The sequence below is a fragment of the Rhinolophus ferrumequinum genome, chromosome 14 (genome assembly GCF_004115265.2).
Source record: "Rhinolophus ferrumequinum isolate MPI-CBG mRhiFer1 chromosome 14, mRhiFer1_v1.p, whole genome shotgun sequence".
NCBI classification, from domain to species: domain Eukaryota; kingdom Metazoa; phylum Chordata; class Mammalia; order Chiroptera; family Rhinolophidae; genus Rhinolophus; species Rhinolophus ferrumequinum.
In genome coordinates this window covers 162,615-186,727 of record NC_046297.1, presented here as the reverse complement: position 1 = coordinate 186,727, position 24,113 = coordinate 162,615, and the positions used below count along the sequence as shown (strand labels likewise).

At 48.7% G+C, this 24,113-nt stretch overlaps 1 protein-coding gene across 5 annotated transcripts in view; it reads left to right on the top strand.

Moving 5' to 3' along the window:
- NECAB1 (N-terminal EF-hand calcium binding protein 1) overlaps positions 1 to 24,113 on the top strand; it is a 121,538-nt gene that overhangs the window by 24,745 nt on the left and 72,680 nt on the right. For 3 of the 5 annotated variants that reach the window (XM_033125774.1, XM_033125773.1, XM_033125775.1), the window contains one exon: positions 23,218 to 23,242. In XM_033125774.1, coding sequence (XP_032981665.1) covers positions 23,218 to 23,242 — 25 coding nt within the window. Of the gene's footprint in view, positions 1 to 15,351; positions 15,558 to 23,217; positions 23,243 to 24,113 lie in introns of those variants that run through there. The other 2 variants (XM_033125772.1, XM_033125771.1) reach the window with 1 other exon arrangement.

Below are 24,113 nucleotides of genomic sequence, written 5' to 3'. Positions count from 1 at the left end.
ACATAGATATTTTTGAGGTTGTGGTTTTAGGGTCAGTTTGGCTACCAGGCAAGACAGGGCTCTCAGGCTCTTTAACTGCTCAGAGGATAGAAAATACAGGTTATATCCTGATGGCTGTCATGTATTTAAAGGAGTAGAGCCCAAGTTCAGTTCCTGATGAGATAAATGACTGTGTGAGAAATGAGAAAGGCATTCCATCTTTACACACATAGAGAACACGTCATAAACTGCGCTATTCCCAGTTCTTCTGTCCTCCATGTCGTTGCCCTGGCACTTGAAGCAGGCGTTTTCTGTGGGAGGCATGTACTTCCTGTTCCACTTGCATCGTGCTGGAGCATGTGACTGGTTTGGGCCTGTGGGATGTGAGTGGAAGAAACATACGGGACATCTGAGCAGAAGTTGTAAGAGCTGTTCATCTCCTGTCATACCTCTCTTTTCCTTCTGCCCCAGAATGGCTTGGCACAGACTCTGACACAAGCCCTAGCTGTTTTGTATCATAAGCAAGAAGGAAATCTTTGTGGTTGTAAGCACTGAGATCTGGGAGCTGTCTGTTACTGCCACATAGCCTGATGAAAGCTGACTGATACAGAGTGATGATTTGAAAAGCCATACTTGCTACAGGAAAATTTTAAATCAGGAAAAAAAATAGGTGATAAAACATAAGTTCGTAGGCCAGTACCTCACCCCTTTGGCCTGGAGACTGAGGGGCCTAGCGACTGAGGGGTCAGCCATGCGTGGGCAGTGGCCTGGGCATCTCAGCTCCAGGCTGAGCCACTCTGCCCCGGGCCTCCAAACTTGCAGAGGGTCATTTGGAGACTGGCACACTTGGCAATCCATGGGATACAGCAGAACTGCTCTGACAGAGCATTGGAACCCCATGAACCCTCCAAGAACATGTGTAAAGCACCAGAAAACAAGGAGTTTAGGCTTTGCAAGCTATCCCATCTCGGTCATACTGCTCATACACAATATGTAGTGAATGATTGTGGCTGTGTTTCCATGAAACTTTATGTACAAAAACAGGTGACTGGCCATATATGGCCTGTAGGCTATACTTTGCTAACCCTTGATCTAGTAGAAAAGAAAATGGGACTTTGTTCCGCCAGTATCACACTCAGAAGTCTGCTGTCAGCTAAAGAGAGGTTACTGTACTACACACCTCATCCAGAGAACCTTGAAATGACCTTGCTCACTCAAGAAGCCATCAAAACCATGAAGGGAATTACCCTGGGGAACTATTTGGCAAGTTTAAGGACAAACACTATATCATCAAACACAACAAAAGTCCCAGATGTCTTAACAGGGCTGGTGTGCGGACTTGCTGCAGAGTTTGAGGACCTAGAAGCACCAGCCTGTGAGGGAACGTGGCACACACAGTGGCAACCATGATTACAGGTTCTGAGTGTAGAAAATATAGATGTTGAGAGGCAGGTATGAACAGGAGTTCATTATTCACCCAGGGTCACTGTGAAACGCGCACGCCCATTCTACACTTGGTTTGTCAGAGAATGTGGCTCTGAGTACGTGTCAGGAGAGTGAGCAGGAGCTCATTCAGGAAAGGGACACTAGGGCACCATATCTTGGCCTTGCTGTTACTTTTCTTGGGAGGAAAACATATTTTATGTTCCAGGACGGAGTTTTTGTCTGCTGAACAAGAAGTGAATTTAAATACGTGATACCCTTTCCCCAAAGCCCAGAACACTGAAATACAAGTTTCTTCAGAGTCTTGAGTGTTACATTCACTGGAATAATGGGGACAGTATTCTCCCTGGCGTCCTCAGAAAGAATTCCATTCCCAGGTGGTTAGCGGTGTTATTAAACTTTAGGGACCTGAGGGTAAGTTGGGAGGTTTTCATTTTTGAAGATTGGAGATTTGTGGGCTTTAGTTCTTGGGGTGGTTCCTTAACAACACGTCAACTGATAATGCAGGCGGCAGCGGTGTGGGTGGTGTCGGTCACGGGTTCCTTTGGACCAGATTCTGGGCTGCTGCCACAGTCGGGGACGAATCCTGCTGCGCAGGCTGGGTCAGGCTTTCCCGACGCCACAATCACGTGTCCCCTCACTGGTGTACCAGTTTCATTACCTCCCACTACCAGAGGCCTTAAACTCAGTTTAGGAGCTGTGTTTTAGTTGTATGTGTGTAACAGGTAACACAAGACAGGCCTTTGTCATTTTAATTTCTGAATATAAAATGGATATATTTTTCCTAAGTAATGTTGTAACCACACCAAACCCTTTTGTTGTTTCAGAGGAAATGTAAGTACCTCGGGAGAAAAACGTTATTTGCTAATGTCATGTTTTGGCCCGAGGTTTTATTTAAATAATTTTGCCAGAACGTAGAATTAAAACTTTAATTCTGCTGCCTTTCTTAAGTTCTTAACTTATAATGTCCCAGCTTTGTTGGCATAGCCTTTGAGTTGGACATAACGACAGTCTTTGTATAATGGGGCGTATGTAATGGGCGGACAATCAACCAGAGGAATACTTTGGAGATGGTGATTGAGTAGATGTGCTGTGCCAGGCAGCAAGTGCGGGAGTCAGACAAGCAAACAGCGCAATGTGAGACGTAACAGCAGGACACATAGCGGGCGATGGGAGATAGCAGAGACCCCGGTGTCCCCTGCAGGAAGAGGACAGGCAGAGTCGGGACGTGGACTAATGTTCTCCATGCTAGGGAGGGCTGGCAGCGGATAGCATAGAGCACACAGAGAAATAGAGGCGGTCTGGAAGTCTTGGGATGTGGAGGAAGAAATGCAAAATGGAAAGAATTGGGATAAAGCCCAAAATAAAAAGCCATGTGGATGCTACAAGTGGAACACACAATGGAACACACATGGAACACACAATGGGATTTATAGATGATGTGATACAGAATTGTACACCTGAAATCTATGTAATTTTACTAACAATCGTCACCCCAATAAATTAAAAAAAAAATCCTATTATGATAATACTGTGGTTTTCATCAAGAAAAAATATGCTACAGACCTAAAAGATTCAGAAAACTGCTATAGCTATCATTGTGTCATTTCAGTAGTTTTAAAAATCACCACCCTATTCAGATAAATATTGCCTAGCCTCTTTATTTGATGCTTTTTAATAAAAAGTAAACTGTGACATGACAGGAATAAACATTTAAAATTGAGACCTCAACCTTGCTATGAAGGGACAAACAAATCAAAGAATTAGGTGACAATAAAACTCTTTGACCTCATTTCTTCCTATCTGCACCTCTTTGTGGAGCCCTTCGAATCTTCTGCCCAAATAGATCCCTGCCTTCTGACAAGTAACGTCCTGAGCTTGCGCTGGGATCGGATCATCCTGCCTGCTGCTCAGGTTCACTGCCCAGGCAGAGTCTAGGTTGTTCTGCCAACTTGGCATTTGCACCTGGAAAGTACTCGTGTGCTCCCACTTCTGTCCAACTTCTGCGTTTGTCTGTGCAAAATAAGACTGGCTCAGTGGGTACAGAAGGTCCAGTGCAGCTGCTCGCTTACCTTGGCATATATGTGAGTTCCATTAATCGGAACTGACATCAGATAATTAAAAGGGTTTGGGAAAGCTTAAACATCAGCTGCAGGAAACTGGGAACATTGTTCCGTATGACAGCCTTGAGCGTCAGTCAGAGTGGGAAGCTTTCTAGGTGTTAACACAGCACATCCAGGAAAGATGTGCTATGTAATCAGGTATAGTAATGATACCATTCAAATAGAGGGAATGCCAAAAATATCACGCATTGAATTATGAAACAGATTATATCTGTCTTTGCAAGTAGGAATTTTCACCTCTTAGTTCCTCCGCAGCTTACACATGTAGAGTCAGTGATTTGGTGTCTCATGTGTTTTTGGGTGAAGTGATTTTATGGGCATGGAAGGTGTCTCAGCACTGCATACACGTGCGGAAAAGAACGGGAAATTAAGTGCAAATGTCAGGTATTTGCAGGGTTGATGTCTTCACCTTTAAGTGCAAGATGATTAATTTTTTATATCCCCAGTCATTTAATGTGGAATCAGAATAAAACATTCAATGAGAAGGGGAAGAAATATTTATATATTCACATGAACATATACTATAAAGAATAAATGCTCTATAGAAATATGTTCATGTTTCTAGAGTTATATACTCATTCATATATTACATATACATATTTCTAGAGCTAAGGAATTCTGAATTTTTTAAATTACTTTTTTTTTATTTATTGAAGATGTAGTCACATAGTTCAGTATTCAACAATTAGAAAATGAACAAATCTTCTTCCGTCCTGCCCCCCACCCCACACACACGCCATTCCCTCAGGTATTAACAGCCGCCCTCGTGCACTTGCAGACCTGGTCTGTGCATGTCCCAGGAGACACGCAGCCTTCAGTGTTTCCTTTTAACCCAGTGGTAGCGTGCTCCTTGCAGTATTCTGTATAGTATTCTGTGTCTTCAGCGGTTTTTTTAAAACTCACTAATATATGTCTTTGTGTATTTGTTTTCTTGCACACGAGCTTCCTTATTTCTTTTTATGACTGCATGTGGGTGAGTCTTAATTTAACTCGCCGCTCATTCAGCCCCTGTCAGTATGGCTCTTAGGGAATGTTAACCCAAAGTAATCAAATCTTATAATTCTCTAAGAGAAGCCATAAAATCTTTATGCTAAAAATTTCATATCTTATATGTAGATACTAATTTTTAAAATTCTTTAGAAAACAATGCAAGTCATATATATATACACACATATATATGTGTGTATACATATTACATTTGTAAGTTAAATCTGACCAGTCAGCCACTGTCCACTTTTTAAAAAAACTTAGCATCATTTAATTTATTCCAAATCCTGTTTTTCTATAGTATATCTAAACCAATATTTAGAACTATATTAATACTGTATTTTAGGATTATGTAGATGTATTTAAGAATATATTATTTCAATCTATCTCTGAGGTTACTTTTGACAAGCTTTTTCAATGTTCTCTTCCTGCTACATTAAACCTGCTTTATCTGATCATAAGTTTTTAGGCTGCTGACTTAAATTTTTATTTTGACATGTAAATAGATATTTGAATCATAAACCAGATGAATAAAGTTTCTGAATAACATTAAGGTACTAACCACTGATGCTAGACATTCTCTAATAGCTGAATTATATTTAGACCAGAAGAGGGCACAAGAGCTATAGCAGTGAGAAATTACACACCAGACCACGGACTCTTCCTCAAAGGACTGCATGAGAAACCAGCCTATGCAATTTATAATTCTTTTCTTCCTGATTAAAGAAACCATTCCTTTCCCTGTGAAAATTTCTCCTTCCTTTTGAATTACATGTGACTAAAGAAAACCAGAACACAAACCTAAGAAAACATAACTGAAATGCACACCCCCCCAATTGGACAATTCCGAAATGACTCTCACCACCATGTGGAACACCTGCAGGGCTAGCATGCGTACCAAGAGGGCCGGGGTCGTGCTTTAGGGCCGGGCCCCCTATGGAGGAGCAGGTTTTATGCCTGGAAAGGTAGGACCACATCTGGAAGACCTGACTCAGTCCTGAAAGCACAGATGTCACACACTGAGTCCCGGCTCCCTGCATGTGCGACCAGGTTCCTGCTTGGAGGTGGAGGTTCCATGTGTGGAGCCCCACTTGTGGGTCAGGGAGACCGGATCCGTTCTCGTTGAATGGTATTCCACATGTGGAGGGACAGATTCCATGCCTGCAGGGCCCGATTCCAGGCCTCAGGAAGCAGCTCCCTGTGAGTGGGAGACCTTTTCCAGGCCTGAAGGTCCAAGGCCAGAGCCTGGGGAGCCTGGCTTCGTGGCTGAAGGCCAGGGCCCCAGAGCCAAATGAGGCCGTCCTGCCATTGTCTGCTCTGGCTGGGAAAGAGGGTCTACATGCAATTTCTAACTCCAGAAATGGCCTAGTAATTGCCGAATTGAGACTGTGTTGTGACTTAAGTGACCTAAGAATAAGCAGAAAAATTAGGAGGCTTTCCAGGAGCTCTTGTGCAGTGATCCAGGAAAATAATGCTTCTACTGAACAAAAGTATTTGAAGGGGACAGTGAGAGACACAAATCAAGTATTTTGGTTACACATTTAGTAGTCATGACCGCCCAACTTAGTAGCTGCACCCTCAGTGAAGGTGTGCACCTGCATTGCTAGGTCTGTACCTGAATGGGATCATTTAGTTCCGGGGATGTGTCCTCCTGACAGATGAGGAAACTGTGGCACAGAGTTTGGCTGATTTTCCCAAGCCTCCTAGCTGGTATGAAGTAGAGGAAGACTGTGAGCTCTGCCCCATTTTACACATTTTAAATGAGAATGGGCTTTGTCTGCAGGCTTGAATGAGCCCCACACAAGCAGTACTTAGTGCTGATCCCATCTTTGTGGTGTGATGCACAAAACCTGAGCGGCAAAATCACCTTACATAGTATAAGAAAGAAATGCAATATCAACTCCCATAACTATTCCTTATAGCAATAAACAAGTTCCATTCGACTTCAGCGGTATGAAGGAATGGCACGCACAAAGCGAGCTGTCCTTAGTTAGTTCTAATAAAGCAATTTTTATCCCTGAAGAATTGTAGGAAATTAACTAATTAACCTTCGCCATACCCTTTGGAAAGAGGTGAGTGTCCTCTGTCTACCAGAGCGAGCGGGACTCAGGATGCTTTCTGGGTGTCACACATGCTGGGCAGCAGGCTCCAGGCCTTTCACACACACGCTGTGACATTGAGGGTAGTCGGGTTTGCTCATTCACTAAGCAGATGTGTATTTAGCACCATTTCTAGAAAACTGTCACTGGGCTGATGTCCCCCAGTGGTGAGGCATCACCTGGCTGAATGCAGTGGGATTATGCGGGTGGGGTGATCTCTTTACAAAACACAGCAAACCCACCTTGAGCTCTTTGGCCCAGACATGGAACTGGTCTCCGGAGGGCCGTCCACCCCACGCAGCTGCTGTAGCGTCCTTCTCACACTGTCCAGCCTGCGGTTAACGCCTGGCTGAGCAGCAGAAGTGGACCGCCTTGAACCTGTGGTGCAGCCCCCAGTGTTTGTATCCGTCTGCTCCTCACAGCTAGCGACACTTCCCACTGCCACATCTGCCCTTCATTTTCAGCCCGTTCTCATCTCTAGCACCATCTCAAGCGCAGTCTGAGAAGAATTTAGCTCCCCGAGCCCAGAATCTGAGGTTCAGCATGCAGTCATCTGCTAGTCTAGCACTGACTGCTGGTCTAGTAACACTGAAAAGTATGCTTGTGTGTTGTCTTCTGCAAGGTTCCCCAGAAACAAGGGGACACTTATGCCAACGGTGTGTAGAGAGGATGTGCTCAGGAGAAACCAATCAGGGAGGGAGAGACTCCGGGCAGCACGGGCTGGAGTGCAGTTCTTGTTCTACAGGAAGGGGGCGAGGCTGGTATGTGCCCACGTGAGGCAGTCATTGGATATGAGTCACCCTCCAAGAGGGACCAGGCCCATGGCGGGCATCTCTAGGTGAGGAGGCCCCCGTCGGCCTTGCAGAAGACGTCTGTCAGCAGCCAGCTTCTGCAGCACCTGGGAGATGGGCACACGGGTCCGGCACAGGGCATCAGGCAGAGCACCACCCTGGGCCCTGGTCCACCTCACACCACTCAACTCTGCCTACTTCTTGCATTGAGTTTTCTTGTACCCTCACCTTTTTCTGGCTTCAGTTTGGTCACAATTTCTGGATAAAGCAGAAGAAGCTTCATGAGACAAACTACAGCCCTACTACTGCCTTGGGTCCAGAAGAAGCAACTGAAACCCATTCCCACTGTCCTGTCCCACTGGTATCTGTTCCTCTCCCCCTCGGCTCACACTTCTGCTGCTCTAGGTAGCTCGCCCGCTGGTGGACCTCGCCCTGCTGATTCCCAGGCCCTTAGCAGTTGTTGTATTGGCCCGTTCCAGTTAAACCCGGGCACGGAGTGTTCCTGGAGCTGCCCGGTGGCCACAGTGTGTGCAAAGTGCATTTCTCCTTGCCTCTCGTATAATACCAGTCCTATCTCCTTGTGATGATTACTTGGCGTTTCATTCCTTTGTCTGCTGGCCTGTTGGAACCGTGATCTCAAGAAAACAGGTGGCAGCCATAGCGTTTTGTTTAGTGAGACTTGCCCTGTCCTTTGGCAGAAGTATTCCCTTTCTGGGAACCAGGGTCTCTATTCCCACAGAGCCTCGTTACAGAGGCGGGAAACACAAATTCCCCAAGAAGGTCACTGGGGATGATGGTGACCGGGGCCACTTGTACTTGTGCACCTTGGTTCCCAGGCCCTTGTGTCCTATGTACTGGGGACACGAGCATGTAATGCAGGTAGATTTAGGGCATGGGCCACGTCCTGAGGAAGCGTGTGCCATAGTTGCAGGGCTTTGTCTTGTCGGCTGGCATGGAGCAGGAACAGTGGGTCCCGTCACCATGTGCCCACTGGATGTCCCCAGGGATGACGCCACGTCGGGTGCTCAGGACTGCTCCCTTACTGGGCTCCCTCTGTATCCCCCACTGTACTCCCTCACGTCAGCCCCAGGGATTGGTGACCCATCCCCAGGAAGTCTGTGAGGTCCCTAGATGTCCACATTTATATGAAGAGGCCAGTCAGAAATGCAGCTTCTTTCAAGGGTCTGAATAAGACCCCTGGGTCATGTACACAGAGCTGTCAGATCCCCTCTCCCACCTCCTTACAAGTCTGATGTTTTAAAAAATGTAGATGCTTATTAAAATTATAATAACTGTTTCCTCTATTTTATGTTTGTGAAACGGTATCTAAGTTCATCAAAGCTTACGCTCTCTCTTCTGGGGGTGGAGGAGCCCCTGCTGAGGTTCCCTGAGCACATGCTTATTCTGCCGGGGACCCAGCCAGGCCCCCCAGCATTAGCAGCCCTGAGAACAGCTCTCCCTGCAGCTCCCCGGGCCCCTCCGCTCTGTCTTTTTATCATCAATCCATGTAATTGCATGTTATGACAAGGAAGGAGCTAACATTCTTCATTCTCTTACTCTGATTCCTATATTCCGTATAAGATTTATTTATAAATCTGTTTTATAAATCTTTCCTTCTGTTGTTCATTCATTCCACATTTATTGAGTATCTACCATGAGTCTAGCAATTTAACAGACAAGACATAGAGAACTACAGTGTGTACTCGCTAGCATCTTAGAGTTCAGACAGGCCTCCAGAGAGGATACTAAAAAATTGCTTGTAAAGCACTTCTAAGGCTCATGGAAGGGTGTGGGGGGTGCTATAGAAAGGAGGAGGGGGAACCCCAGCGCAGCTCCAGGGGTGGTGGGGGACGGGGGGACTGTCTGGGCTGATTCTTAAAACCCAACCAAGTGGCTGGCAGGCGGGTTACCGACTCTGTGTGTTCTGGGCAAAGTGCCAAGGGCAGCGCCAGGAGCCGTGGGGGTGGTGACGGCAGCCACGCTTCTGTGCCGTTACTTACACGCACAGTGTCATGTGAGTGTTGTATATGCATTCTTTAACCTGACCTCCTCTAAGCTGAGAAAATAGAGGCTCAGTAACATGCCTTGGTGTGGCCCTGAGATGCTAACTGCGGGCCTGGGGGTGAGCCCAGGGCTTTGGATGGCGGCCTTGGCCTGCGTGAGCGCACCATTCCGCTCCGGAAATTCTGGGTGGTCAGAGCGCTGGGGCTGGGGACAGGCAGGGGGAGAGCGCCAGCAGGCGACACAGCCAAGGTGCCTTTACCTAGAAGGCTCGCCCTGTGCACAGTGCCGGCGGGGGCCCAGGCAGTAGTGCTCCACAGACACAGGCCGCTTCCCGGTCTCCTCACTGGCGCCGAGCATGGGCGGGGCAGTGGTTCCAACATAACCTTTGCAGCAAAGGAGGCTGCAAGGACAGAGGCGAGGCGAGGGGCCGCAAGGAGAGGGGTCTGAGGATATTCCAGGGTTCCTCCCTCAATGAATTGATGAAGTGCGACATTGTTCAACAAAATATGGATGGAGAATATAGACCCATTCAGTTCAAAATGCCAAAGCAGTCTCCATAAAGAGATGTGCTCAGCCAGGCTGAAACATGACTGTACAGGTAGGTACGTAGTCATCCGCCCGTAGACCAGTGGAGACCATGGAGCTGGATGGTCTCAGCATGTGGAGGAGAGAAAGTGAGAACAGGTGTGAGAGAAGGAAGGTGAGCAGCAAACATGAACATTTGGAAGGCTGGAGGAGTCAGAAGACCCCAGGGATGGACCGAACGGGGAGGAGGAACCTGACAGAAGCCGGGAGAAGGCGGAGTGACGAGTGGTGTCCAGGGTCGGAGGTAGCAGCCTCATAGCCATAGTGACCAGCGTAGGTGCTGACACACAGTAGGCCCTTCGTGTGAAGGCTCCGGCCATGGTGCTAGGGGGTAACGGTGCCTGGGTTTCACACTCAGTACATCGGCCTCATTTTTACAGATGAGAAAGCTTACTGGTGAGAAGGGTGAACACAGGCCACACCGACTATATCCCACTTGGTTTGTTTGCCTTTTCAAGATGCAAGAGCTCTGAGTTGCGTAAACCAGTAGATGGCAGATTTCTTTACTCCCAGGGTGGTCTAAGAAAAATTTCATCCTCGGGGTGAGTAGCTCGTGGGAAAGTGGCCATTATCGGTTGATCGTTTTGGGCTGTGGCACTAAATACTCGTGAGTCCTACTGTTGCCCTCTGCAGTCACACCAGTGTCACGCAGCACAGACCCTCACGGCCGTGCCCTCCTCTGCCCTCCCGCGGTGTCACCTGTGCTTCCCTGCATTCAAATGACCTATTAAAATAGTGGCTGCTTCAGCCACACGTGTTCTGCTTGGGCCAGGCTTTCCACATTCCCCAGCTCTGCTGCAGGTGTCTGGCGTGACGCAGACACTCAGCAAATGTTTGATACAGTTATTTTTTCTAACCAGTTTCCCCCCCAATAACTTAACAAATGCCTCTCTTTAACAAGAGACATTTAGATTGAATTTATCAGTCAGCCTTCAAGCATCAAGAACTAACTCTTGGTAACTTTTCAGGGTTTTCTAACTATTCCATAGTACAGCCACTATGAAAAACAATATGGCGGTTCTTCAAAAACTAAAAATAGAACTACTGTACGATCCAGCCATCCCATTTCTGGGTATTTATCCAGAGGAAATGAGAACCGGGTGTCAAAGAGAGCTGTCCCCCCCCCAACCCCAGTTCATTGCAGCATTGTTCACAGTTGCCTGGACATGGAACACTGTTCGGCAGTGGGTGAGTGGATAAAAAAAATGTGGTGTAGACCTACAGCAGTAGTGTTCGCCGTGAGAAAGAAAGAGCCCACCTCCATGATAGCGTAGCTGTGCTCAGTGAAATAAACCAGACAGAAAGACCAATACTGCGTGGCATCCCTTATAGGAGGAATCTTTAAAAAAATGTCGAACTCATAGAAGCAGAAAGCAGAAAAGTGGTTGCCAGGGGCTGGGGGTGTGAGAGAAATAGGGAGAGCTTCGTAAAGGATACAGGCTTTTAGCTGTGGACGAATAAAGTCTGAGGATCGGACGTAGAACGAGGTGAGTATAGTGGACAATACTGTATTACGTAATTGAAATTTGCTAAGAGAACAGAATGAGATGTACCCTCACACACAGAACCTGACTGAGGTAAAACAGAAAAGGAAATTGGGGAAGGCTGCCACGTCACTCAGGAAGTGGACAGAAGGCTGAAGATTAAGTTTGGAGGGCAAGGCTGTCGAAGTCCCATCCGCAGCCCCTATCACACTGTGGACTTCAGGGCTCGCTGGCGTGGTGTCCCCTCCACACTGCGCTGCTTTTGCAGCTGCCATGAATCAAGTTCCCTTCAGGGGCCTTGATCCAGATTTAGAGTCGCCTTTCCATTGAGCCTTGGTCCCTCTCTCCTCGAGCCACCCCCAGAGGAGGTTCATCCTGCCCTGCTCAGGACCCCTCCTGGGGGACGGGTCCCTAGATGAGGAGGGAAGCTTGAGTCTTAGGCAGCCAAAGCCGTGGAAGAGTCCACTCACCTGCCGGGAGGGGTGGTGAGTCAAGGCTCCACAGGAGAGCCTGCTGTGGAATTGTACACATGGAAACCAGATAGATTCCTGGCTGTCTGAAGTGGCTGAGGTAACAGTTCCCCCACGAGCAGAGAGGGATTGCAGGCAGTATATTCCCACACAGTTGTCAGCTTCTGAAATGCTTGAATAGCTTCCTGTCAAAGTCTTACCAACCTGAGAAGCTGGAATCGAGAATTACGCCTCTTTCCTTTTCTGCGCTCTTGGGAAGAAGAAGATGCACTTCCTTCCCAGCCGGCCGTCTCCCATTTGTGTCTGATAATACATGGGCAGCACGGCTTCTGCGTTCCAGGGCGATACTGTGTGAAAACAGCTTTCAGAATGCACACTGTCTACATTAAGAGAGAACTGCAGGAGGTTGGGTTGCCGCCCTGCAGAGCCTGTTGGAATTGGCTGTGAAGGGGGATCTAATCGCCCTGTATGGCCATGGAGCCTCCCGCGAGCTCGTGTCTCCATTACATAGAGAAGTCAGCTGTGGTACGCTGGTGCTGTGCGGAAAGCGGAAAAGAATTAGTGACGAGGTGGTTGTCTAATAATTGATATTTTTTCTCGACAGACCATTAAAGGAAATAAGCAAAGCCACAGCTACAGACATTGTCATTTGAGTCAGCAAAGGTGAAAGGAGCGCTTTTACTGATTTGCTACAAATAGCCCCTGGTTTTGAGTGGTGACTACTGATTATTCCCGTTCTCATTTATAATCAGAGATCGTCGTCTTTGTTACCTGCTCTTGTCACCGTGAGGTTGGCATAAAAATATTACCACTTTCAGGGCAGTTACAGGGGCCAGACTTATGCTGTGCTTGTTGCAGAAAATCTATTCCATCCACTCTCCGGTGGCAAGAACAAATGATACTGTATTTTCTAAACTTGATGTTCATGGCCAGTACGCCCCCTCCTCCTCTTTCTGATCGTTCTCCTTCAGTGACTGAGTGAATGAATGAATGACTAGTATCCGTGTGATGAGTGGGCCGGTCTGGTTTTAAAGTGCTTGTGTGTTTTGATGAGCAGTATCGAAGGAAGGGCCTACTCCAGCCGTTCAGATCATGAGATTTGCAGTTAATCCGGGAAAAGCACACAGACATGGCAGATCGATACTCCTGAAGCACAGCTCCAGGCAGTCTGCCCTGGCTGAGTGTGACGTCTCCATCTCCCCACCCAGTGGAGTCCCACACGGCACCCTGGACGTAGGTGTCTGCACCTGGTAGCCTCTGCCTGTCTTCCGATGGACTATTCTGCTGTCCTGTACGCACAGTGTAGACTGGCTCAGTGGTGCTTACATTACTTGGAAGCTTTTTAAAACACTGGTGCCCAGGGCCCACTGCATGCTCATGGAATGTGCACCCTTATTTTGGTTGTCTATCGCTGTAAAACCAACCACTCCGAGACTTACCATTATGAAACAGCAATATCGTATTCGTAGCTCTGGAATTCAGAAGGGGACAGAATGACACTGTGTCTCTGATGTTTGGGGGCCTGGCAGAGACGACAAAGATGGCTGAGTCCTCCCAGCGCTCACACCTCTGCTGCTTGCGCTGGGAGGACTCAGGCTCGGCTCTGTGGGTGGCCGGGTGCCTGCACGCGCTTCTCCATGTAGCTTGGCCTTCCTCAGAGCATGCGGGGGGGCCAGGGCGTCAGGTTTCCCACAGGGAGCATGGGCATCCAGCGGCAAATACTCTGCTGACAAAGAGGAATTGTGGGGCCTTTTGCACAGCTAGCCTCGGGGAACATGGCATAGCCATACACCCTGGTCGTTCCAGCATGCAGGCAGGGCTGGGCCTGGGGTGCGGGAGGGAGACACTGGGTGCAGCAGTGAAGAAGGCGGTCACCCTGGGGGCCGTACAGGTGTAAGGTAGCCTGTCCTTCCTTCCTTTTGTGCCCACGTGCCTCCTGGCCTCGCCTCGCTGCCTGGATCCCCTGTGTGTCCTGTATATGAATCACGGGTGGGAGGGGCTGAGTTTCCTCGGCCCATTCAGGACCACTGGGGTGGGGACTGGGCTGCTGGGAGACAGGAACATGCCCAGTGGCCCAAGGACAGACTCCCTCTGCTTTGCTGCCCCTTTGCTCATGCTGTTCCCTTCCCTGTCTGACAGCTGGGCAGGACCTACCACCTGTTCGGCTCCACCTCAGATGCCACCTCGATGTGAAGCCCTGTTGGTCCCATCGATCGTCAGATCATAAACTGTCCCTGCTAAGAACCCCCAGCACTCTTTCTGTGCCTAACGCACTCCCATTCTTCCTGCGCTGTGGCTGTTTCGGGACCTGTCTTACGGAAAGAACATGTTCTCATTTCTCGGGAAGCCACCGCATCAGATCTGGCCCCTGCCACCAGTTCTCACAGGCACCGAGGTCCGCGCCCGGCTGGCCCCCAGATGTCCGGGGGGTGTCACCCCCACAGCTGTTGGTGTGCGTCGCACACATTATAGAGGCTCAGTAGACAGTGGCTGTTTCTCCTGACCGAAGGTGAGGTGATGCTTTCCGCAGCCCTGCGGAAGCCCTCAGACACTGATGATCACCTGATTACATTCTAAAGCATGGCCAGGGACTGCCCCCTGTGTGGTGACTTCTGGAACTTCTTGCTGGAGCGCCACCTGACCATCTCACACGTGTCCCCCCCCCCACCCCTACACGCCCAGCGAAGTGGGCGCTTCCTCTGCAGAGTCCACAGCACGGGCCTCTGGCCGTGGCACTAATGCATTGAAGCAAAGAACCCTCTGAGCGACGGCCCTCCCCCCCCCCCCCCCCCCCGCATTGGGACCATTTTACTGGGGAGGAAAACTGAGGCTTAAAGGTAACTTGCTAGATCACAAGATAACAAAGTAAGGAGGGCAGGTTTGGAGCCCAGGCCCCCAAGAGGCCGGAACTGAGTCGTTTCACCCCCTGCTCACCGAGCCCCTCATTGAGTGACAGGATTCAGGAACCAGCCGCTTTTGGGGAGGGTGGGGCAGTCAGGTCCCAGGGACGAAATGCAGCTTTTGCCAACTTTGCTTTTAAGCTGGGGGCGTTTTTTACTCGGCGCTTTGGCTGCTCGGGATAAACCCTCTTCCATCTGTCCCCCTCTGTCTGTGCCGCCTCCTCCCTCGAGACACGTGGGGCTGTCGTGGACGGGCAGGGGCCTCTGCTCATGTCCGGCCACGCGGGTCCGATCTGCTCCCGGTGAGGGGCACAGCGCGCTGCCGAGCGCGGGAGGGAACCGGAGCGAGGGCCCCCCCCCAGTCAGAGCGCGGGGGCGGGGGACTGGGAGCCGGAGAGGGACGGGCGGGGACACCGAGCCCGAGAGAGGCGGGGGCGGGCGCGAGTCGGGGCGCCTGGAGCGCGGGGCGGGAGCCGGGGCGGGGACACGGAGCCCGAGAGACTCGAGCGAGGCTCTGCGAGCGGACGGCAGCCGCAGACCGGCGAGGGCGGCAGGGCTGCAGGGCTGCAAGGATGGAGGCTGCCCCGGGGAGCACGGACGATGCCCGCGCGTCGCCGCCGTCCTCCGGCAACTCCTCGGAGGAGCTCAGCTCTGCCTTGCAGCTGTCCAAGGGCATGTCGATCTTCCTGGACGTAAGTGCAGGCGGAAGGCGTTGGGTTGGGGGCCCCCAGCCTCCTACCTCCCGGGTGCTGACCAGAACCACCCCCCTCTTCCCCGGGCCCGAACAAGCCGGAGCAGTGCCTGCCCCCCAGCTTGTGGGGCTGCAGCCTGCCGAAGGGCGCGACTCACGTGTCCTAACAGGCTGGGTTTCGGCGGCACCGATTTGTAAGCGCAGTCTCCATCGGGGAGCCGGGCATTGGAAGAGGGCAGGGCCAGTGACACCACGCGCCTCGGGTGCTGGGTGCGCAGCCCCCACCTTGCCGCCCCAAGGCGACACGGGAAGCCTGGCAGACACGCTGCCTCCCCGGCCCCCTCGGGGACACTTTGACAACACTTGTTTTCCTTTGTCAGCGGTGGTCAGTCTCTGTTTCGTGATGACCCTTCCCCGCCCCTCCCATGGCATTTTCCCCTGTGTTCTCCAGGCACCTGTGCAAGTCGTGACTACCTACATCGTTCCCACCTGCCTGTCTTCCTTCGGTCCTGTCCCTGGCTCCCTCCATTTCTCTGAGACTGTGGTTGGTCTCTCTCATGCTTTCTTTTCTGTTCTCTGCTGTTTTGCTGTCCTCATGCTGTGGTTCCTAGCTCTATAGGAGGTTTTTGATCATTTATTTCTCAATTTTGCTTTACTCTCCCTTCCTGCTGTTTCTGTTCTTTATTTTATCCACCCTGTTGCCCAGCTCTTTTCTCTGCCTTAAGGATTGGCGGTTTCCAATCCCTCAGTTGCCTGCAGGCTCAGTCTCTCTCTCTCTTTTTCTCCCCCCCCACCCCCCCTTGCTCTCTCAGCCCCTCAGTTGTCGCAATCATGCTGTCCCTCCAGGTAATTTCTGGCTCAGTGGAGGACAATTCTGGCTGCTTCACTTTTAGGCAGATGGAAAATAGGCAGAGCATTGAGGAGTGCTGCGTGCTGTCTCCTCTGCCCTTCTCTGTGTCCCCATTTCTTGTTAGGATCGAGGTCAGGGGCCAGAGGCCAAGTACATGTGTTCGTGGAGAGATGAAAATAGCAGGAAATCCAATTGTTTGTCTCCTAATGTGGAGGCAGAGGTGATGGAGATAATGGGAGGGAGGAGGAGACCTCCCGGTTTGTTTTGAAGGGGTCAGCTGGAATTTTTTAATTGGACCGTATAAGTGATTAGTCCTGGTCTAAGGCAAATGATATTCATAAGGTTCCTCTGGGCCTCCTGGCAGCCTTCTCCCCTCATCACCCTGCGCTTCCAACTGGGGGTCTAGGCATTGCAGGTTGGCCCTCCTCTTCCCCCCGAACTCAAAGTGTTCGCCTGTAGAATGTGGCACGGTAAGACAGTAGGGTCCTAGCCTCAGAGCGCTCATCTCTGTGTGGCTTGGGGGCAATCAGGTGATGCTATTGGGGCCTGTGTCTCACCGCTGCTACATTCCTCGGCAGTCCTGCTGTTCAGGACCAACGTGACAAGGCACACAACCCATCTGAGGATATCCTCAAGGATAGAGTCAGGGCTCCCCCAAGTAATGTCGGTCATGAGGGCCACAGCTCAGCTGTCATGAGGTTGGTTGACTCACAGAGGGCGAGCGGGCCCTCCATTCATTCTGACCTGGCCCTCACTCTGTCTCCAGGGTATCAAGTGCATCCCTGTGCCTTGGCATAGTCCTGGTGACACCATGCTGATGATGGATTGAAGCCGTGTAGGTGGAAAGTCATCCTCCCTGGCACACATGCCATCCTAGGCCCAACTGTTCAAACTGCTACTTTAAACAAAGGAAGAGAGAAGATTGAAATCTCCTTCATTACTACGTAGACGCGATTGTTCCCGGGCTCAGTAAACGAGCAGCAGTGAGACCTTGTCATGAAGGAACTTGTGTCTGTGAATAGGCCTTGTCTTCTGAGGTCTCCTCCTAGAATTGAACAGTAACGGTGTAAAACTGATGCCGCGTGAGGTGCTGACCTGCTTGTAAAACGCAAGAGCCACACACAAAAAAGGCACTGGACTTTATTTCAAATAGAAAAGATTTTGTTTACACTTTCCTCCGAGTTATTTTGTGAAAAATCTCTGGTGAAATATGTGACATGAAAAGTGATTTGTTACTTAGGGATTTTTGAATTATTCATTTCCAGACCATATTGCTTCTAGCAAAAACTAAAATGTGAAATATAAATACATAATTTTATTTAATTAGTTTTAATATATTCTAGTAGCAATGCTAAGAAAGATTGCCTTTTGAATTCTGTTCAGATTATAATAAGTAGGTGATGAAAATTCCTATTCCAAAGAGGAACAGAAGTGAAACCAATTAGAAGCTTCTGCATCACAGAGTCTTATTTCCAAATTTGTGGAAAACTTTTTGGTTTCCAGTGTTTCTATTCCAATGCTGCTGGAACAGTCAATCCTCTAAGAAACGATTCAAACCACTTTTGAGGGTACTGCTAATGATGTGACTAGACATGTCCAGCTGCTTAGAGACTAGCCACAGGTCCGAAACTCAGAGAGGGATTTCCCATAACTGTTGGCTTTTGTTTCATTTTCCCTATCTCCAAGTCAGCAATAATAGTGAGTACGATGCTTAATTCAAAGGTTACTGCGAATAAGAGTCCATTGGACAGAACCTTGAGGAAAAAGGAAATGTGTTACATAAACTGGAGCTATGAGCATTTAAATGCATAAGCAACAGTAGTCAAGTCCACAAATGAATACAAGGGCTATTTCTTTATGAATCTAACTTGTATGGTTTTCTTTCCAAAAACTGGCAGAATGAAGTAGCAGTTCATCATAAGTGCTCCTGTTACCTGCCAGGGCTTAGGAACCCAGGGCTGGTGTCAGGAACACGCATGTGCTGACAGTGGGATGGTGTGTGTGCATGGCATGCCTGCAGCTGCACGGGCCGTGTGGCTGTCTTCCTTTGACACCAATGACTGTCTTCTCCCAGGTGGCTGCATTCCAGGGGACAGAGAACAAGTCCGTGTAGCAGGGACCCTTTGTTCCACTAATTAACTCTACTGCTGTGCAAAGGGAGAAAGGGAGAAAAGCAAACCTTCACCTCACCCCCAGAAGCAAGATAATTCCCAAATGAAGTTTGTTGCAACTTTACTTTGGTGACGCCACTGTCTTCTCCCAATTTTCCCAGTTTGGTTTTAACTGTAAGGGAAGTGGTGAGGCAGAAATGGGGTGGAAGGTTGCAAAGGAGAGATGACTTCACCGTTTGTCTTCTGTTCCTTCCTGCAAACAAGCATGCCCACGTGTACACCGTGAACAAAAGACAGCGCCTGGCAGTCAGGGACTGGGTGAAAATGAGCCATAGTTTCTCCTTGCAAAGATACCTAACCCCAAAGCCTGTGTACAGGGCTATCTGCGTGAGAGCTGACACGGACAGAGCACTGTCAGAGCAGAAACAGTTTTCCGGATTCAGTGGTTCTGTGACTGAATTCTGTTTCGGCCCCTGTCTGGCATAGGACACAGCTGATGATTTGAGTGAGATCGTCCAGTTGGGAGAAGGGCCACCAACCCCACCATTGTCTACCCGAATTGGCAAGGCAGAAGTCGCTCTGCTGGATTCAGGAACCAGCAGAAATAAAGAAGACTTCATGTTGCTGTCAGCACACACTGGAAACTTCCCCACACAAGACCTGACCTGGGCGAAATGGGGACGATGAGACCGTACGTGTTGAGTGCGTGTCTGCATCCATCTCAGTGCCTGCTTCCCCACGCGCTATCTCCTGGGACTGGTGGCATGGTGGAAGGCGACCTGCTGGGTGCTGAGCCCCATACGCCCAGGCTCCCCTTCTAGGTCTGCCCTCCTGGTTGAGCTTCGCCGTCCCCTTCCCAGCTTCACCTTCACTCACTTTTCAGGAGTCCACTGAGTGACTGGCCTGCTGGCTCCCTTGCTGATTCTAACCTGGGACATGGAAGAAGGCCCTGAGCAAACACTGGCTCAGTAATGGTGGTTGTGTCCATTTTCTATGCCTCCAAGATAACATGTGTGTTTTAACACCTGCCTTTAGTAACGTCAAATGAGAAATGAGGAATTCCAATCAAGACCATCCAAAAATACTTTTTGGGCCAAAAGATGCTATTTGAAAATCCTTAAATTGTTGCAGAAACATAGCCTTTAAGTTTTATTTCTGGCCATAATATTTTTATCTATGTGCTATGTATTTTGTGATCGCAACCAGTCAGATGAGCTGATTAGACTACTGTGGCCGTGTGATATAATGAACGCAGTTCTCATCTGCAGTGCATTTTCTGTGTGTTTGGGGGTTAAGGGGCAAAATTTACAGCAGAAATGGTTCTGTTCATGTTTAATTACAAAGCATTATCTTAACAATGTCTTAATTTCATCTCTAAGAAGCTGAATGCTATTGAAGATCATTCTTTTAAAGATTTTATTGGGGAAGGGGAACAGAACTTTATTGGGGAACAGTGTGTACTTCTGGGACTTTTCCAAGTCAAGTTATTGTCCTTTCAATCTTATTTATGGAGGGCGCAGCTCAGCTCCAGGTCCAGTTGCCGTTGTTAGTTGCAGGGGGCACAGCCCACCATCCCTTGCGGGAGTCGAACCGGCAGCTTTGTGGTCAGAGCCCGCGCTCCAACCAACTGAGCCATCAGGCCACTGGGAGCTGAGCGACAGCTCACTGACTTCATTTTAGGTGTGGAGGGCGCAGCTCGCTGGCCCATGTGGGAATGGAACCGGCAGCCCCGTTGCCCAGAGCTCGCGCTCTAACCAACTGAGCCACCCATTCACCCCTGAAGATCATTCTCTATGAGATGAGATGATGGACGTCCTGGTCCAGGTCTCTGGTGTGTGGTTCCCTCTCCTAGTCGTTTCAAACTCATAGGACACAATAGAGCTTGACGTCGAATCCTAAGGTTTTATCAAACGTCAGAAGGCGACTACGCTGCTTATCTCCCTGACTCTGCTGGGCTGCCTAGTTTCAGAGAAGAGGAAGAAGCTAGTTATGATGGACCCCCCAGATCTCTAGAAATTACCTCTGTGGGGTAGAAAGAATCTGTGTCTCATTCTCCTCCAAGGTAGAAGCTCTCGGTATTGAAAGCAGTCATCTTGCAATAACTACATATGTTTGGTATAAAAGGGGACCAACTTCTTAGGCACATAACTGATATTTACCTGTTCTTGGAAATTTTTTGTAGGTTAGATTTTTAGTAATGTCAATATTTTATCATAAAAACACATTGTGATAAGATTTATGCATACTTCATGTGTATGAAGTCAACAGAAGGAAAGGAGGCTGATGTTTCTGTACTAGAAAGCAGTAAGACAGAAAACCCTGTAATAATAACAGCTGTCACTCATGTTTCAAGCTTGTCACCGGAAACGACGACCTCAGTGTAAGAGTGGCTCTGGTTACTTAAGCACAGCTACGTGCCGCTCTGGAAAAGCGGTCCCGGGGCCCCTTTCAGGTCATTCAGGTTGTCTCCTCAATGTGATCAAGGGGCATTTTCTTTGGGACTGTACGTAACATACGAGGTCTGACAATTAAGTTCACGAACTCATCCTAGAAAAAGTGCTACATACCTCACTGCTGAATATCACTACAGTCACCTTCGAGGGACTCCCCTTGGGAAGCTATGCACTGACGCCAGCATCTAATCCACCCTTCAAAGCCAGTTTGGAACTCTTTTTCTGGAATGGTCATCAGAGCTGTCGTTGTATTACCCTTGATGTCCTGAAGTCATCCAAATGTCTTCCTTTCAATATTTCCTTTATCTTCGGGTAAAGAAAGAACTCACCGGGGGCCAGATCAGGTGAGTAGGGAGGGTGTTCCAATACAGTTATTTGTTTACTGGCTAAAAACTCCCTCACAGACAGTGCTGTGTGAGCTGGTGCATTGTCCTGATGCAAGAGCCATGAATTGTTGGTGAAAAGTTCAGGTTGTCTAAGTTTTTCACACAGTCTTTTCAGCACTTATAAATAGTAAACTTGGTTACTGTTTGTCCAGTTGGTACAAATTCATAATGAATAATCCCTTTGATATCAGAAAAGGTTAGCAACAAGTTCACGAACTTAATTGTCCGACCTCGTAACTATGTAAGATGTTACCCATATTTTTTTCTATCAGTATACAGTATCAGGGCTCATTTGATTTTTTTCTAATAGAAAAATAACCCAAACTATCTTGAGATTTTAAAAAAGTAATAATGTATAGCTCCCTGTAATGAAAAGTCTGGACGGCTTGGTCAAGGCGGAGCGTGTCATCAGGGTTCAGTTTCTCTCAGGGTCCGGATACCGCGTCCTTGAATGTTGCTTGTTTCCAGGACATGCGTTGTATGAATGTCTAGGTCTGCTGTAGTAATGTACTCCATGCAGGTGGCATCCTCTCCGTTCTGGAGGCTAGAGGGGTAAGATGAAGGTAGGGGGGGACCTCAGGGGAGAATCTGTGCCTCTCCTGCCTCGGAGTGGCCATCAGTCCTCCCTTCCAATGGCTGTCAGCTGCACCCCTCCATACCTGCCTCCAACATCACATGGGGGGGGGCCTTTCTTCTCTGTGTCTGCATCTCTGAGTCTCTTCTTATAATGTCATTGGTCACTGGGATTAAGACCCACCCCAATTCAGTAAGACCTTATCTGACTTTGATTACATCAGCAAAGCCTGTTTCCAACAAAGGTCACAGGCACAGTTCCTGGGGGCGAGGACTTCAACACTTGCTTTTGGGTGACACAGTTCCGCCATGACTTATGCAACAGCAGAAAGTCTGACAGCAGTTCCTCACCTGTCTCCTCCTACATTCTAAATCAGCAAAAGAGAAAGTGTATCTCTCTTGGCAGCTCAGACAGAACTGTCATTCGGGCCTGTCACTCACTGGCTCACTGTGCTCGGGCCGAGTAGTCACTGTGGCCAGGAGATGTGACCCGTGTCCACCAGGCCCAATGGCTCTGCCCAGCCCTGGGACTCACAGGCCCCGAGTGGAGGAGCGATGGCTGTCTCAGACGCAAATTAGAAATCATTACCAAAGATGCTGGATTACTAAGTGGTTTATAGCCACCAAAGAGAATTTAAAATCGGTTCAAGAAAATATAATTCACAGAAGCTCTTACAGTATGGACACCTATTTACCCACAATTGGTTTTTCTCTTTTTGCTTTTTGTTCATTCCCAGTTCTATTGAGATATGATTGACTTACAGTAAATCTCACATATTGAAAGTGAAAGTTAATGAGTTTTTACATATTTTACGCCCACAAAACCATTATCACAATCAAGATAAGAAAAGGATCTGCCACTCCAGAGAGTTTCCCCATGCCCTGCGCCACTCTGATCTGTTTCTGTTGCTGAAGATTGCTTTGCATTTTCTAGTTCTTTTTGTAGACATGGAATCGTATGGCTGGTATTCTTTTGTGTCTGGTTTCTTGCTTAGGACAGTTATTTGGCGCCTGTCCCAGTCGCTGTGTGTCAGGAGCAGATTCCATTCCAGCACTCACGGTGCCCACCACATGTGGGCACACCCACCACTGTGTGTCCCTTCACTGGTTTGTGGGCATCTGGGCTGTTTCCAGGTTTTGACTATTATGAAGACAGATCTCAATTGGGAAACCTTTATTTCTAATTGGAAATTCTTTTATGTAATAATGGGTAAATTATGTGTGAGTATAATGCTTACTGCATTACTTACAAAAAATGGTGATAAAATGTTTCCTTTTTCTTTTCCAGATACTGAGGAGAGCAGACAAAAATGGTAAGACCAAAAATCTACAGTTTCTGTTAATTAGTCACTTACCTTTTAGATCTCCTTATAATATGGAAGAATAACATGGAAAAGGGGAGAACTCAAGATGTTGACACATAAAATGTCAGCTTCTTGTCCCAGGAGGAGTTTTAGGCACATTCATGGCACGTCCAGACCCTCGTGGGATGCTGACACAGGCATTTATATTTGGCAGGAAGATGGAATTTATGCCTGTGAAGTGAGGAGCTGTCGTAGCTCTGGTTTTTCCTTCTTATGCTTTAAATTAATGAGAAAGGAATAACAGCTTCTGTTGGTTGAGTATCTACTACGTAACAGGCATTTGCCTGCATGTCTTAGTGTTAATAAGATACAGAGCTGAGAGTTGAGCCCAGGTCTGTGTGGCACCGAAGTCCAGGCTCTCCACAGGGACCTCCCGTAATGGCCGTGGGGGGGGCCACACTCTGAGACGGCCCCCACAGGCGCACCCAGAGCCCTCCCCACTCACGGCTCCTGCCCCAGCGCTCCCCTTTCAGGAGTGTGTGCTGGACGTGATCATCTACAGACACAGAGAAACAGGAGCAGCTGGAAGCACGACTGCTCTGCCAAAAGGACGCAGTTTAGGCGCTGCCTTCCTGCAGTGCTGCTGTCCCGCAGTGTCCTGACTCCTTATTCCACCTCACATTTTGTTCCATGGAATACCCACGCAGAGCTTGCTGAGTTTATTGTGCTGTTGGAGTAGAAGTACACAACAGACCTATATCGTTGACAAGTGTTTCTTGACATATTTATGATAAAAAGAGTTCTTTCCTTTTCTTGAAATCCAGTTTCTTACCTGTAAGGAGAGACTACGGGCAGAGTCTAGCTCTGACAGTGTAGACAC